The sequence below is a fragment of the Podarcis muralis genome, unplaced genomic scaffold (assembly GCF_964188315.1).
Source record: "Podarcis muralis unplaced genomic scaffold, rPodMur119.hap1.1 HAP1_SCAFFOLD_72, whole genome shotgun sequence".
In the NCBI taxonomy this organism is placed as follows: Eukaryota; Metazoa; Chordata; class Lepidosauria; order Squamata; family Lacertidae; genus Podarcis; species Podarcis muralis.
In genome coordinates, this window is record NW_027554701.1 from 21,798 (window position 1) to 37,934 (window position 16,137).

Sequence of the window (16,137 nt, forward strand, 5' to 3'; positions counted from 1 at the left end):
TTCCCAGTGTGACAGACGAAGCAGAACAGGAAGCAGAGGGGGGAAGGGGATCGGGGCAAGACGTCCTGCCGGAAGGGGCGGAGAGTAGTACAGAGAGTAGTGTAACTGTCAAGAGGAAGGTCAGAGGTAGCGAACGCGTGCCAAGTTCAAATGTGGAGGCGCGCGGAAATGCGGAGAGCCCGGAGGAGGAGCCTGGTCCCAAAGCACGGAGGAGGGGGGAGCAGGCGTCTGGGGACTCGGCGTCAGGGGAATCCAGGAGGGGAGGAACCCAGGGGGGCAGAAAGACCCTGCGGAAAAGGAAGGACAGGAAGAGGTGGACCAGCACAAGCCTCTTAAACTGGTGTAGAGGCGGGACTGATTCAGAGGGGACTTCAGCGGTCTAAGCGTAACAGACGTGGGGCTGCGCGCCTTGGCTGTGGAACAAACAATGTACTTCAATAAAGACTTTTGTAAATAAAGTGGACTTGGCGTTGGTCTCTTGTGAGCTGGGACCTGAGGCGGCCCTGACACTAACCCTAACCCTAACCCTAACCCTAACCCTAACCCAATGCTTTTGCAAACATTGAACAGTCGGCCCAAGACAGAACCCGAGGGCTCTCGACTTCTCAGAAGGGCCACGAGGAACCATTAGCGCCTGAAATAAGGGATTTGCCAGGAATCTTGCCTGTTACAGCCTCCAGAGGCCGCCATTGAAGCGCACAAACAATCTGAGATTGGCCTGGGCTTTCCGTTCACCATTCTCCATAGGTCCAAATCAGTTTCGCTTTCCCCTTGCTTTATGCTCCTCCCGCAGAAACACTTTATTCTCTCCCCACCCTCACCTTGCCTATTATTCTGAAGTTAAGAGCACCCTCCATACCTGTGGGCTGCCCAGCACAGCTGTGTCTCAGTCCTTCCAGTCTCCCTGACGCGCGAGGAGACGAGCAGACGTGAGAACCAGAGGGCGGGACTCGGAGTACAGAGGGTGAAGGATCCTGCTGCAGCACCCCAACCCTCGCCGCCAACAGGGCGAGAGCGACCCTATCCCGCACCGGAGCCAAGCAGGGCCATGCTGCCTCACCCACCTGCCCGCCCCGCAGCCGGAAGCCCGGCCAGTGGACGCGGCACTTGGTGCGTACCCAGAGCCGCAGCCAGGTAATCTTCAACCCCTGGCAGAACCTTCCAGATTCCGCCCCCTAGCCACGGACAAGTTGCCTCTTCTTTCCGTCTCTCCTCTTTCTTTCGAGGAAGACGAGGTCCCTAGGCTACCAGGTGGTGGGGAGCCACACACACAATGTCGGAGGAAGTGGGGTAAGGTGGGGTTTTCGCGCCCCGTCATGGGGAGGTGTGACATCGCCGCGGGCAGTGCCCGCCCTCCCCTCCGCGCCCCTCGTGCACAACATGTGCGCCGCTCCGGCTGCAGGAACAGCTAGCTCCGCCTCTACACACACATTCTCTCACCGCCACCTTTACCCTAGGCCTAGACGGAACCGTTCGCCCTTCTCCTAAAGCGGGAGACGGACCTCTTTCTGCTTCGGGAGGAACAATCTACACATGCCCAGAGGCACTCTGATAATTCTGATTTCAAAAATTATATCTTTCCACTCTGGGGCTCCCGCTTTGGACTTCGAGAGAGGCTGCTCCTCCGTATCCTTCCAACAGGGTCTGGAGCGTGCTCTGGAACGCGCTCGGGTGGTGCCTGGCCTCCCTTACCGACGCCCTTTCCCCGGCTCCGGTAGCTGCACCCCGAGAGGACACCCACCTTCCTTCCTTGCTTCTCTCCCTCCCTCACGCGCCCCCTCCTACCCACTCATTCCTTCGCTGTCTGCTCAAACAGCAAGAAGAGGCGCCCGCCACGCGCGCAAGTTCTCCCGATCGAGGGGGCGGCCTCTGGTGCCGCACGGAACAGATTTTGCGGGGGCCCCTCGCCTAAGCCCTTAACGGGGCCCTTCCTCACCACCCCCTACTTATGGCCCTGGGCACGACCCAGGCGCCCCACGCCAGTGCCACCGCAAAACCAGGGCCATAGGTACACTGCTACAACGTGCTACACCCCTGATTTCTTAGTTCAGATCTCTGATCCCCTGCTGCTTTTGGTGAGATGGGTGAGAGAAGAGAAAAATAGACATTGAGGTCTCAAACAAGACAGATGTAAATAACCCTGTGCTATATGGCAAAGGAAGTAAAACAATTCAAAGTGTTGGTTCTGACTTTTAAAGCCCTAAACGGGTTAGGGTTTTACAGTATGAGGAGATGTAATGTATATCAATTTATAACATTTTATAACAGCTGCAGGTTAGTTGTGAGATAAATAAATTACAGTTATATATTAAAGGCAAGAGTCAGGCTCACTGAGGACCGGGCAGTGCAGAGGGAAATAAAAATACAAAACGACAGTATACATGATGTCCCAGACATGACAACAACACCGTAAAGCTTCACGCCAACCAGATATTTCTGTTCACTTCAGGCACTAAGTCGCTTAAATTATTATTAACCGTTCCTCATTGCTCCACCACCAGGACCTGGGATCTAAGTCCATGTCTTCTCTGACTACTTTCCAGCTTGCTGCTTGCTGCTACCTCTTCTGCTGATCCATGACTGGTGCTCTGTTTAGGTACTTCCCAAAGGAATCCTGCAAATGGAGAAATTACTAGAGCATGACATGCTTGTATGTTTGGTGGTATTTTATGCATTGTGACTTGCTGTCTTTTTTATTGATTATAGCTTAGTCATTCTTTACTGTAATTGTTAAGTGTAAACTGTTCGATTATTATGTGCAGATATTTAATTTTACTATTCTAATGGATTATTGAGTATTCAGTATTAATGAATATTGTTTTACTTGGTATGTTGTTTGTTTTAAAGTTATGTTTTTATTATGACTTTTTGGTATTGGATCGAATTGTTATTAGGGGTGTGATCTTTGTCACGGAAGGCATGCAGAAGGTCCCAGGTTGTGTCTGGCAGCATCTCCAAGTAGAGCTGGGAAGATGCCGGGTCTGGAATCCTGGGGGGTTGCTGCCAGCCAGTGTAGACAATACAGCTTCCTAGGCAACTTCTGAGATATGCTAGGATCTTGCACCATTTAAAGTTCAGTCTACAGCCACAGCATCTCCCCGTGTCCCCCCAGAAAAAAAGCACTGGTTCTATGACACTATGTCAGAAAATCCAAGGTGGCATCCCCAAACCACCTTGATGATGATGCCATTCTGAAATGTGTGTACACACATGCACAGAGGCAGGGTCGGATTGAGGTTTGATGGGACCCTAAGCTACTGAAGGTAATGGGGCCCTTTATATGTCCAGCTGTCCTTGTCAACAACAAATTGTCGCTGTTTTTTGTATTGAATATATGCTATATGGAAATTTAATAGGTCCATACACAACACAAAACATTCTTGTTGTATGTAGGTTTTATTTTATTTGTTTTTTATCTTATATTTTGGAAATGAACATCTGGGGGTTTTTCCCCCCTTTAAACTTTTTTTGGGCCTCCAAGAGAGTAGGGCCTTAAGCTATAGCTAGTTTACCTTATATGTAAATCCGGCACTGCAACACAGGACTGGCATTCACCTTTTCATTAGAGAAAACCCACCTGTCATGTTTCATCACAGATGTTGCATACGGATCTTCAGAGGTGAGGCCTGGCTGCAAGTTCCTGATGCTGCAAAAATGGACTTCGATTGAGGCTGAGGCTTTCCCCATACGTTTTGTCTCTTTTTGCACCAAATGCGCGTTTCCTTCCTCAGTGGCGTAGCGTGGGTTGTCAGCACCCGGGGCAAGGCAAGTAATTTGTGCCCCCTAACCCGTGGATTTGCGCCCCCTAACCCATGGATTTGCGCCCCCTAACCTGTGGATTTGCCCTAACCCCAGATGTTGCGCCCGGTGCGGCCGGCCCCCCCTGCACCCCCCACGCTACGCCACTGTCCTTCCTCTGCCTCCAGAGTAAGAGAGATTTCTCTCAGCTGAGGAGGACAACGAACACTAGGAACACGATGACACGTGGAACTGTTTTCCCGGGGGCTCCAAATGCACTTCCGCGGATTCGTTTTTAATTTGCCCCCGTTTTGTTTTAATGAAGGTGAAGTGCTTGCTGCAAAGTGCTTTCAGAGCCATCTGCTGTAAAGTAGCAAGCCGGAATTATTCCCTGTGCGCCTTTCACTCTTCCCTTCCCTCCTCGCCCCTCCGTCCCCGCCTCACAGTCTATGACAACGAAATTCCATATCGCCCTCTGCTGGCCAGTTCAAGAAGGCTTCAAAGCTCATCCCCCAATAAGGGACTTTCTGATATCAGAATGTGTCGAAATTAAGGAGAGGCACTAAAATGCAGCTTTCCAAAGATATTAAAGGAGCCCAAACACATTTTTCATTCATGCAATAAGTGTTTTGCGCACGATCCAGAGACTCGAAGAATTGCTTTAGTTTCTTGCTGCATTTGTTGTTTCTCAGCGTTCAAGCAGAGGTCTCTGTTGCTGCTGGGGAAAGGCAGTTCCCCAATCTTCTCTCCACCCCACCCCCATGCCTGTTGCTATGTACGGAGTGGTACGTGGGGAAGGCTTTGCGAATGTTATCAGACTCTACTGAATAGGCCTCGTTGCAGCCGGTGGCGAGCGACACGCAACTGCCCCAGTGATCCGACTGACTCTGGTGCGATCCTGATGCTCTAACCTCGAAGGCTGATGGTGATGTTAAGGCTGGAAGGAAAAGGTTTACACTGGCCTCCCTCCCTCCCTGTCTTCTGTGTATTTACTGGAGGGATTTCAGATCATAATTCCTGCTGGTGGTGGTTCAAATGCGAGTCTTCGCTCCCTGTGTGAAGCAATAAACTTGCAGGCGTTTTGAGGTCCTGCTCGAAGGGATGCTGCTGGTCGGTCTAATGCGCCCCTTTATTCCCAGGAGGTGGTGGTGGGCGCATGTGTCCCCCCTATTCCAGGATCCCATCTGTTCCCACTTTCAGAGGAGCCATCAGTAAATAAAGACCTTCCTTATTAGAAGCCGAAGGCTCCCTGGGGCCCCGTAATGTTCTCAGCAGCCCTTCGAGGTCTCCCCGCTTTGCTGTGTCTTGGCAAATCCCGACAAAGGGGGAGGCGAGCGGGCAGGTGGGCAGGAAGCTTAGCTGAAGTCAGGAATGAGATGAGGAAGGACGTGGGGGGGGGGCATTAACCCGAGGTTTAATCTGCTTGCCCTCTCCCAGCCACTCTAGAAGACGGTTCTGGGGCTCCAGTGAGTATCGGAAGCAAAATGCAACCCTCGATCTGGAAGTCCCGTACCTCATGCGGAACCGGCGCTGTTACAGGTGCCGTGCAATACTCACTCCGCATTTGTAAGAAATAGATCTCCTCTGGATCTCCCTCCAAGCGCTCTAAAAACCAGCGGCGAGCAAAAAAACATACCAGCAATCTGAATATCTGGACAGGCTCGTCTAAACAAAATGTTTTCAGCAGGCGCTTTCCCTGCGCTCCTTTCGGCACCTGCTGCTATTCAGATTGCTGGGGTGTTTGTTGTTCGTCGCTGGCTTTTAGTTTTTTTTTAATGGTTTTTACTAATAATATTACTGCTTTATTCTTTTTACAATCTGCTTTGAGGTTTTCTACAATCAAGCGGGGTATACAGTACAGTGATTGAATAAATAAAATCAACAAATCTCCACAGAGTGGCGTCTCCTTTCATTTATGGAATGGAAATTTACTCTACACGTGCTCAGGGACACTTTCATCAGGGTGGTGGGAGGGACGGTCTGCAGAGTAGGAGCCAATTCCCGGGGCCGAGGTCCCTTCACCCCCCAGTAAAATATTTGCGGGGGCCGTCCGCCCTAAAATGTTGATGGTCATTCATTGCTGTTCAAATGGTGCACGCGCGCCATGTCTTGTGAGGTGGGACGGGACTTACCTGTTCCTATGAGTAGCCAAGGGAGGGCAGGGGGCAGCTGCCCCCCTAAATCAAGAAAAGAAAAAATGCTTAACTAACTGACCAACTGCGTCGCAGATGATTCAGCCCCCCCCCCGCCCACATAAATCCTGGCCACGCCAATGCCTCCCCCCTCCATATTTTTTCAAGTTGGCACCCGTGGTTTGCAGTAGCCAGCAGGCTCCGTTGCCTCTTCCGCTTAGCCATCTATTTTCCTCCATAGCCTCCTCTATCCCCGCCAGGGACTCGGTTCAGATAATAGCAGGAACGTACCGGGCTTCTATTCAAATAGTGGGAGGCGAGGAGAGAAATGAAAGTTTTTTGTTAGAATTTTTTAAGAAGGGAAAGCGTTGGTTACCAAACCGCTCCTTTCTCGCAGCATCATTATAAAGTTGAGGTGTTGCAGCATGTAAATGCATTTAAATTGTGTTGGTTGGTTTATTGATTAATCAGTTAGATGCTGGGCAGTTAATCAATCGATTTGCTAATCTCTTGGCAGCCCTGAGGGCAAGGGAGGGGGCACAGAAGGCGCTGAAACTGGCAAGGAACAGATGTCCTAAGGCCCATAACCTTTAAGGAGAGGGAGGAGTCTGCACCCTCCAGAGCCATACACACAGGAACCACACCCCAACATGAGAGGGAACCTTCCTCACCCAACTCCTCGCCGCTCTGCAGCTCAGCCTCCAAGTTTTTCTGCATCCCTAAAGATTCCCCCACCTGAAGGCACCTGTTTTCCCCAACCAGTTTGTCTCTCCTACCACCACCCCCGCCCCAAACCCCCTTTTCTGCCGACACTGCTGCTCCTACTTCCATCCCTTTAGGTCCTGCATTTCAGCTCCTCTCGCGGTGTCCCTGAGTCTCCACAGTTTCCTTCCTGACACCACCTGGCCACGAGCGCAAGGGTCTGCAGAACTGCTTCCAGCAGCCCGGTGCCGCTTCTCACATGAAGACATTGTTAAGCCGGGGCGGCCGAAAGTGATACTCATGCATAGTGGGGCGAGCGGGGTGAGCTTGGTGTCCATTCCACTCTTTACAACTTGAGTTTCCGGTAACAAAAAAGAAATAGTCTCTGAGCATGCGAGGAGTCACGTCTGTGCTGGTTCAAAGGCGGCTTGAGTTCCAGCAGCTTTCCCGCAGGCGGTGATGGTCTTGCTCTCTCTCGCGCGCGCTCCTTCCAAGCTCCCACCGGGCACTAGGGCCAACCGCGACCACCGGCGAGAAGGGCACCCTGGAAGGAGGCTGCTGGGGCCACAGGAGCTCCTCTCCCTTCCTCTGTGCTCCAGGGTGAGAAGAGGCACATCCACGTGGCCATTGCTCTCGCTGCTGTGTCCACTGAGACAGGCGGTCACTCGCTTGGAGAGGGAGGGGTTCTGTGTTGTTGGAGGAGGACTTGGAGCAAACTCCGCCCTCTGAGGTTGGGAAATGAGCAATTGTGTGTCTGTGAGAGAGTGCGTGCATATGGTCCATGACTTACAAGAAAGGAAGAGGCTCAGCGAGAGAGCAGAACCGGGCCGGACGAGGCTGCTTGTTTGGGTGGTAGCGGATGGGGAGCCGCGGGACTTTCTGAGCCGACAGCCGAGGATGCCTCTCCGTGGGCGAAGGATGCTCTGGGGCTGTGCAGGGATGCTCCTCTGCCTGGCCGGGTTGCTCCTGCCTCGGAGCGCCGCCTCGCCCTGCCTGGAGCAGTGCAGGTGCTACATGAACACCTTGTTCTGCCAGGAGCCCAACACCATCCAGAACTTGGCGCAGCTGCGGGGCTTGGAGAACTTCACAGAAATGTGAGTGTTGCCCGGGGGCGGCTGCCTGTGGGCAGGTATGATGGGAACGGGATGGGGTTCTGCAACTCCTGCCTAACTCCTCCATGAGTTCCTAGTAGAAGGGCGCAGCCGAAGTTGGGGTGCCTTTGCCTCCAGAGAATTTGGACCTCTGACTGACACATTTCTTGCAAAGCAAGCTGGGGGAAAACATCTCTAGGATCACAGGGAGCCGGTAGAGGTTTAAGGGATCTTCCTAAAAGTGAGAGAATGCGAATCTAGTATCTAAGTTGTGCCTTATTTTTAAAAAATCAGAGATGTACACACCCACCCTAAATAAACGTCTATACAATAGATTTGGGGGGCAAGTGTATGCACATCTTGACCCACTGCATGCTCTTACAGCACAAGATGAGTTTGAATAAGCCTCTCCCCAATGATGACCCCCCCCATGTGAAATCTTTAAGGGGTGGAGAACCCAGAACCAAAATGCCACCTGAGAACAGCACTATTTAGGAAGGCGCTCACCTTGGGTAGGCGCCTCCACTGAGCACTTCCTTGAATGGAAATAGAACCGGCATGGAACAGTAATTTTCTATTACATCTTCTGAATAGCATTATCTTAACATCAAAGAATAGGTTTAAGCTTTTTATTATTGGACCAAAATCGCAACTCCTGTTGGAAAAAGCGAATGCAGCCTACTTGGAATTGGGATTGGGGGGGGGGGGCGACTTAAAGTGATCTGTCCCTTTGCGCAAACAGGTGCGCTCTCTCCTCTCCTACCGTCTTCGCAGGCGTCTCCCTCCCTCCAAGCACACACGCACCTTTCTTCTCCTATACAACAGGCACGTCCTTGTATGGGATAATGGGGGGAGGGGCGGCCCACGACATCACAGCTCCAGTTTCCCCCCCTCCCGAAGAAACCCCTGCGTGTGCAATGCCCACGCTTAAAGGCACGGGATGCTCATTCCGACATGGTAGCAAAACTCAGGAGAGGCTCGCAATACGCAGACAGAAACTGAGAAAGCTGAATTGGGGCAAGTGGGACAGTGAGCAGAGTACTAGGGGCAGAGAGAGGCTACTGCGTGCGTGCATGCCTGCCTGGTGCTGCCCTCTCTGCCGAGGTGCCTCTTCTCCTGTCTTGTTTTTCCCTGCTCCGGAGGCTAAGACCCGAACCAATGGATTCAAGTTACAGGAAGGAGATTCCGACTAAACATCAGGACGAACTTTCTGATGGGAAGAGTTGTTCGACAGTGGACTCCCTCGAAGGTGTTAGAAGTTTTTAAACAGAGGTCGAAAGGCCATCTGTCATGGATGCTTTAGCTGAGATTCCTGCATTGCAGGAGGTTGGACTAGATGACCCTCGGGGTCCCTTCTAACTTTGCGATTCTACGAATCTATTATTCTGGCCAAGCGAGGAGCAACTTCGACCTGCTCGCTGCGGCCCTCGGACTATGGCTGCGTCTCCTTCGGCCAGGAGTGCTTCCAGAGCGGCTCAGAGGTGGACCGGCAGCCCTGCAGTCGGAGGATGTCAGCGAGCCTTTCCAAGCCACTTCCTTACAATGGGACTTGGACGGGGACTGCTGCGCTTCTGTCCGTCATAAACCGGCCCCAAGAGGGACCTGCGGTTAAGCCCAGCGAGGGGCGAGCCGGACAGAGGCAGGCAGGGCCAGCCTGGCTTCTTCACTGGGGGAGGGCGGCCGGCCAGCGGCCGAGGGACGGACAGAGGCGGCGGGAGAAGCCGCAGTCTCCAAATACTCTGGGGCTCCTGAGCAAAGGGCAATGATAGGCTGGCCGAGCGGTAGGAAGGTAAAGGGTAGGAAGCAGCAGGACATGGCAACGGCTGCTGGGGAGGGGGAGGCATGCCTAGTGGCTTTAGCTGTGCAACATCTGTAGCTTAATCTGTAGTTTAGCTGTGCAACATCTGCAGACAACATCCAGGATCCACTACCGCCCAAACACATTAGCTTCCCTAGCCAATATTACTTCACAGTGTGATAAGTAATATTGCTCAATGAAATGCGCTGCTCTTTTGCTCCTCCTGGTCCCAGTCGTCCTACTGGGAGCCCGTCTGGGCCTCAAGGCTGCCGATCCTTTTCCTAGAGACTCCCTGGCTGATGCCAGCTCAGGTCCAGGAAGTAGCCTGGCTGCTCACGATGTGTTTGCGGGCAACTCTGACTCCCCTGAGGAGTGTTGCCCCCACCTCGCCCTTTGCTGCGGGGATGGGAAAGTGCGTCAGCCCTGCCTGGAGAGAGAGAGAGAGAGAGAGAGAGAGAGAGAGAGAGAGAGAGAGAGAGAGACTGTTTCCTGGAAAAACCACCCAGGAAAGGATGCTAGAGGAGTCCCCTTCCTCTCGCCTTCATCCCAGCTTGGCATCCATCCCTCTCCCTCTGTGAACTGTTTTAATGCTGGCATGGCCAAGATGGTAGCCTAACGGTGTCTCAGTTAGTCCAAGAGTGCAGGGGGGGGGGGCTGCTCAGTTTAATGGGGTTGTGAAAGAGGCAGTGTCGGCAATGGGAATAGTTAAGGATGGCGCTGACAGTCCAACAGGCAGAACAAACACCATGCTATCTATCTGTGGTGCAGTGATTCTGGTTATCCCATGCCTAGTCATGGCTCCAGAAGGAGAGAACACAAAGCAAGCTGGAAAGGCACAACCGAAACAATCTCTGGGCTGGAGCACTTTCCGCACAGAGGAAGGCTGGGGTGGGGGTGCTGCAGTTTAGAGAAAAGACTAATTAACAGGTGCCTTCACCTTGTTTGACAATTGCACTAGGTAGAATAAATTCTTCACACACCCATAAGAACCTATGGAAGTCCCTCATACAAGATGTGGCAACAGCCAAAGACTTAGTACACATTTCAAATGCATCCCATAAATTCCAGAGGGATATCAGAGATGACCCCTCAATGCATCCTCTGAGTCCAGAGACAGTTTGACTCTGATTTTGCCTGGGACAAAGAGGAGGCAGATGAATTGGCAGCTAGAAGGACCTTTGTAAGACAGGCCCAACACCTTTGTGGGGGCAGAATAGCACAGAAATAAGAAATCACAATTCCTGTTTATTACAAACTTCATTCCACCTTTTAATTGTATCTATTTCGTTAGTCCTTTTTGTACCAGACGAAGGCCTTTCTGTTCACCCAGGTCTTTCAAATAACTCAGGAGATGTGATCCCATTTTTAATTTGATGGATGCACTAAATGGTTTGGATGTGTTGCTGTAGATTTTCTACCTCTCGCTTTAAAATGTTGTTTGGATTTTAATTGTTTTTACTTATAAGTGTCCTCCCCTGAGAATGTCAATTTATCAGGCAGCATAAAAATGTCGTATTTTCCCCAAAAGTGAATTCTCAGTTTTTGCCCAAGCTGACCACAGAGCTTTCAGGCTACCCAACACACCAATTTTTTTGAACTATCTTAGAAACTCTGAACCCTCACTCCCCAAGTATTTGTGCTCTCTTTGTCAAAGGGAAGGTATGGAGTGGAGGGTGAGAAGAATAGGGCCCCCACCCCTGCCTTTTTCTATTATTATTATTATTATTATTAAAAATGTGTATACTGCCCTTCATCCAAAGATGATAGGGCAGTCCACAACATAAAAATACTAAATGAGAACACAAAATACATAATAAAACATAAACAAAAACAAACCAATAACCCCTCTCCCTCCCACAAAAACATTTAAAAGGCCACAGAATGTTAATCAGTCCAAGCCCTGGGGGGAAGAAGAAGAATTTATATGGTTAAACATTTTCACCTGGCACCTAAAGATATGTAATGAAGGTTCCAGGCAAGCCTCCATGGGAAGAACATTCCACAAAATGGGGAGCCATTGCAGAAAAGGCCCATTCTCACGTTGCAGAGGTAGCACATGAAGAGGGGCCTCAGATGATGAGCTCAGGGTCTGAGTAGATTCATATCAAGAGAAGGGATCTTGACCAGATGAGCAACCTAGTTGCTGAATTCTGCACTCGAAGCTTCTGAACTATCTTAAGTGGTAGCCTTATGTGTAATACACTGCAGAATAATCTAACCTAGAGGTTACCAGAGCATAAGACAACAGATGTTAGGGACAGCTGGACCACCAGCCGAAGCTGATGGAAGGCACTCCACACCACCAAGTGACAGCAAAGGATCCAGGAGGAGACACTGGCGGAGGAAGAGGAGTGTGGGGGGAGTGCACCGCCCCCGGGACCCGCGCGATCCCTGTGGGGTTCCTTCTACTCAGAAAAGTAAAATTATTTCAATGGAAAGCACTCTGGGTAAATGTGCAGAGAACTGTAGCTTTGGCGTGCGTTATAGTCAAACAAATTCAAAGCTTTACTTGGAAACTGCTCTTATTGGAACACCCTCAAGGATTTTAAAAGACGACACCTCAATAGCTTTTGTCATGTTTTCCCTTAGGTTAGATTTTATTCTTTATAATGAAAGAGCTGAAAACTGTTTAATGTATGATTTCAGCAGAATGAAAATCTGTGTGCATTAATATTTGTGCTTTCTAGGGAAAGCCAACTGAGAAAAGTTAATCATTATCATGCTGATTTTAGAACTGGAGGTTGTAACCATACCAGCTGTCCAGTTTGACTTGTGCAGGTATTCTGTTCACCCTTAAATTGGCAAATTTTGCATACCACCCTAATGGACATATGGGGAGCTCACCTACATGCACACCTGAAGAACGCTAGAAAATTCAGCCTCTTGTAGGGCTGTGGCCAGCCAGCCCAACTCCTTTCTAGGTGCAGCAACACAAAGACTTCTTTGCAGGAGCGAGGAAGGGAGTGTGTGATCTGCATCTGACTTGGCTGTTCAGGGGTGTGGAGGTCCCCCTGCCCTGATGCTGCAGCCCCTGAGGCCTCCTTGTCGGAGACTTTGCTAATAGCTCTTCTCCATCTTCTGTGCTATAAATGGAGGGCAGCTGATGGGCCATTACAATCTTCTCTCCAAGGGTCCATCAATTATCCCCCACTGGCTGTGGCTGGGAGAAACATTCCTGGAAGATCTATGGGGGACAGACGCCAGCTGCAGGTTGGGCAAATGTGGGCGATGCCACTCCCATTCACAGGCGGGAGACGACTAGTCATGCCAGTGACCATTAGTCACATGTGGCACCAGAAGCAGAACATGATTTAAAGAGGCTTAGAAATAGTTTGCCTTTTCTCTTAGAAATCCCTCCCCACTTGAAGGTGCTGTGAAGGGTGCTCTGGGATTTTTCTGCTGCCCCCTATTCCTTAAGCAACTCCAAGTTCTCTAATATGCTTGAATAAGTTAGACTAGAAACCACTTTCTATCCAAGGAAGCTCAAAGAGTGTGTTGTGGCCTAAACTGCATCCAAGCAGCCACTGGGACCACTTTTGGGTGGGTCACCAGTGAATCAGCTTTTGTTGTTGTTGTTACTATTACTGTATTATTATTATTATTATTATTATTATTATTATTATTATTATTTCATCATTTAAGAAAATCTCAAAGCGGTTTACAGCATATTAAACATCAACAAAACAATGCAGAATCAAACATTTCTGAAGAAAGTAAAATATAAATTACACAATCAAAGCAACACAATTAACAGGAGACTAAAATACCATCTCAAAGATTTCAAAATAAAACATTACAAAGGAAGTCAACTACAGAATACATATTTAACACAAAACAAAAACAAAATCTGAAACATTTCAAATATAAAATGCACATTTAAAACAGCATAATTAACAAGAGAATAAAATATTATGAGCATGACACAGCTGTTAAGCAAGCACAAAAAGATAGGGCAAAAGAATCCAATAATTAGGATTTGTTGTCAGGCATAGTGATGTCCCTCCAGTCTCCCAGGGGCCTCTTGAGTAGAGCTGGGTGAGTCTGGGCCCCGTCCCCTTGGCCAGGTGGAAAGGGTCTTGCAGAGAGCAGCCTTCACGCCTCACAGCCTGATCAGAAAAGGTGCAAGGGAGAAAGTTTGGACTGCTCCTCCCACCCCCAAATGGGAATAATGATCATCACACTAACAGGGAGAGATGAAAGGGCAGCTCTGTGGAACAGACGTATCTGAATAAGCAAACATAGCAGATCTCTATCCACTTTGCTTGTAAGATTCTGGGTGCAATTCAGCAATGTGCGAGGGAAACTGTCAGGCCACATCCTGTGGGCTTCTGTTGCAGCAGGCCTGTCCATCCCAGGGCATTGCCAAAGCCCCACTGGGCTTCTTTTGATACCCCCAATACTCGTGGGAGGTTTTCTGGAGAGACTGCAGTGGAGGTTGCCCTGGGTGTGAGTGAAATCCCTCAAGGGGCATCCTCTGCTCTGTTGCGGTTCCCAGCCTGTCTGTCACAACAGAGCCAAGGGGTCCGTGTCTGCCCCCCCCCCCCCGCCAGCCAGTCTTGAAATTGAAGCCTCTTCTTCTCTCCTCCCTTCACTTCATGCAGCCTTTGCCTGTTCAGCAGCGGAGGGGGGCTGCCTTGCGCTTGCAGAGGGAGCTCAAGGAGAAGCTGGCAAGGCTGCAGGGGTGCTGGGGGGGGGGGGGGGAGAGAAGAGGCAGTGCCAGGGAAGGGAGATCCACACAGCTCAGTGGCCAGAGCAGAAAGCCCCACAACCATTTCCCAGCTTCTCAAAAAATGAGGTTGTAGCCAACAAAGTTCTTCTCAGAGTAGACCCTCTGAAATGGATGCACCAGTTACTACTGTCCATTTACCGTATTACAATTGGTTTACTCTGAGCAGAATCAGCAACTCCTGAAGAGCTGCTGCCAGTCGGTGTAGGCAATGCTGTGTTAGATGGACCAGTTCAGTCTATCTCAGTACAGTGGTACCTCCGGTTAAGTACTTAATTCGTTCTGGAGGTCCGTTCTTAACCTGAAACTGTTCTTAACCTGAAGCACCACTTTAGCTAATGGGGCCTCCTGCTGCCGCTGTGCCGCCAGAGCACGATTTCTGTTCTCATCCTGAAGCAAAGTTCTTAACCCAAGGTACTATTTCTGGGTTAGCAGAGTCTGTAACCTGAAGCGTCTGTAACCTGAAGCGTCTGTAACCCGAGGTACCACTGTACAAGGTAATGGCTTCCTATGTTTCCCTTCAGGCTCAATTTCTTGCTGGTTGCTTTCCCCTCTTCTTAGTAAAATGGCCTTATTAGGACATAAATGGTTTTTTAGTTTTCTTTCAAGTAAAAATAAAATAAAAATAATCCATAAACTAAAATTTGACAACTTCACAGTGACAGACCTTTTTTTTTTGGGGGGGGGGGCGACAAGCCTGAATGTGTACACAGGCCTTCACTGGATAAGCTGTTTCAGCAGCTCTGGTGCAAGGGGGGAGCAGGCAAGGGGTGACATAACTGGGCTCCTGAGCCCCACGGGGTGCCGTAGAAAGAATGTTTATTCAGACTTTTTATTAGGCAAGCATTTAATCATGACACAGCGTGAATATGGCTTGACAGGCTCCTCTCCTTCACAGAGTCATTGAGAACCAGATTGGTCTGACAAACTTGACTCAGGATGACATGAAGAATCCTCGAGAGCTGAAGAACCTGTGAGTCCCTTGGCTGCTTGGTGCTCCGGTTGGGGGGTCTGTGAGGAGGCCGAGGAGGCGGCTGGAAGTGTGTGGTTGGGGAGGGTTCTCCTTTGGGCAGAGAGAGTGAGGCGTTTCTGCCACAGCAGAGAGTGTGTAGCTTTGCTTTTGCTTCCCTTTCAGCTCCTGGTCTGCTTCCACCCCACCTCCTTCTGCACCTCCCCCATTTCAGGCAGCTTTGGAGGAAGGGGAAGGAAATGCCTCCCCCCCCCCCCCCAATGCTGAGCAAACAGGAGGAGCCCTGGCGCAGGTGCCCCAGATTCAGGGCAGGTACCTAAGCCTGAGGGTCCATGAGGTCTCTCTGAATCACAGGTGGGCTTCAGTGGCGCTTCACTGTTTCTTGGGAATGATGTCAGAGCCGGGTTGCAGAGAGGAGAGAGTGAACAGCCTCACTCTGCCCCATATTCCTACCTGTCTTGGGAAATTTCCTCCCATTGCTGAGGATGAAAATTCCTCCAGTGTCATTTTCTAAGTTGAGGGCAGAGAGCCCCATGGAAGAGCCTCACCACCCCCACCCCCACACAGCACCATCTGCCCTCTTGCCAGCCCCCCTGACATACATGGCAAGGACCCTACTATGGCTTCAGGAGCCCCACTGTCAGGAGCACTCTCCACTCCACCCGCCTGCGACTGGCCTGCCTCCATCCTGTGCTCCATCCTGCTGAGGCCAGGGACATTTGGCCATTGCCTCTCCTGAGGTGGCACTGCCTTCCTGGGCCCAGACAGGCACGGAGGTACAGAAGTGTTGCTGCAGCAAAAACAGGCCACTGCAACGGAGACTTTGGGTTTCGTGGGGTGGCGGCTTCCTGGCCAGCTGCGCTCCGACTGACTTTGCTCATTTGTTGCAGAACCATTTCAAGGACACAGCTGCAGTTCATTGCACCAGACACCTTCAGAGGCAGCCTGAACCTGACGCATGTGTAAGTACCTGGCTCCTC

General features: G+C 50.6%; 1 protein-coding gene across 3 annotated transcripts in view; it reads left to right on the forward strand.

Annotated features, from left to right (window-relative positions):
• Window positions 1-813: 813 nt before the first annotated feature.
• Window positions 814-16,137, forward strand: part of NTRK1 (neurotrophic receptor tyrosine kinase 1) — a 32,007-nt gene continuing 16,683 nt past the window's right edge. The window contains exons 1-3 of one of the 3 annotated variants that reach the window (XM_077923021.1): window positions 814-1,134; window positions 15,086-15,160; window positions 16,048-16,119. In XM_077923021.1, coding sequence (XP_077779147.1) covers window positions 1,049-1,134; window positions 15,086-15,160; window positions 16,048-16,119 — 233 coding nt within the window. In that variant the 5' untranslated portion in view covers window positions 814-1,048. Of the gene's footprint in view, window positions 1,135-7,327; window positions 7,667-15,085; window positions 15,161-16,047; window positions 16,120-16,137 lie in introns of those variants that run through there. The other 2 variants (XM_028710335.2, XM_028710337.2) reach the window with 2 other exon arrangements.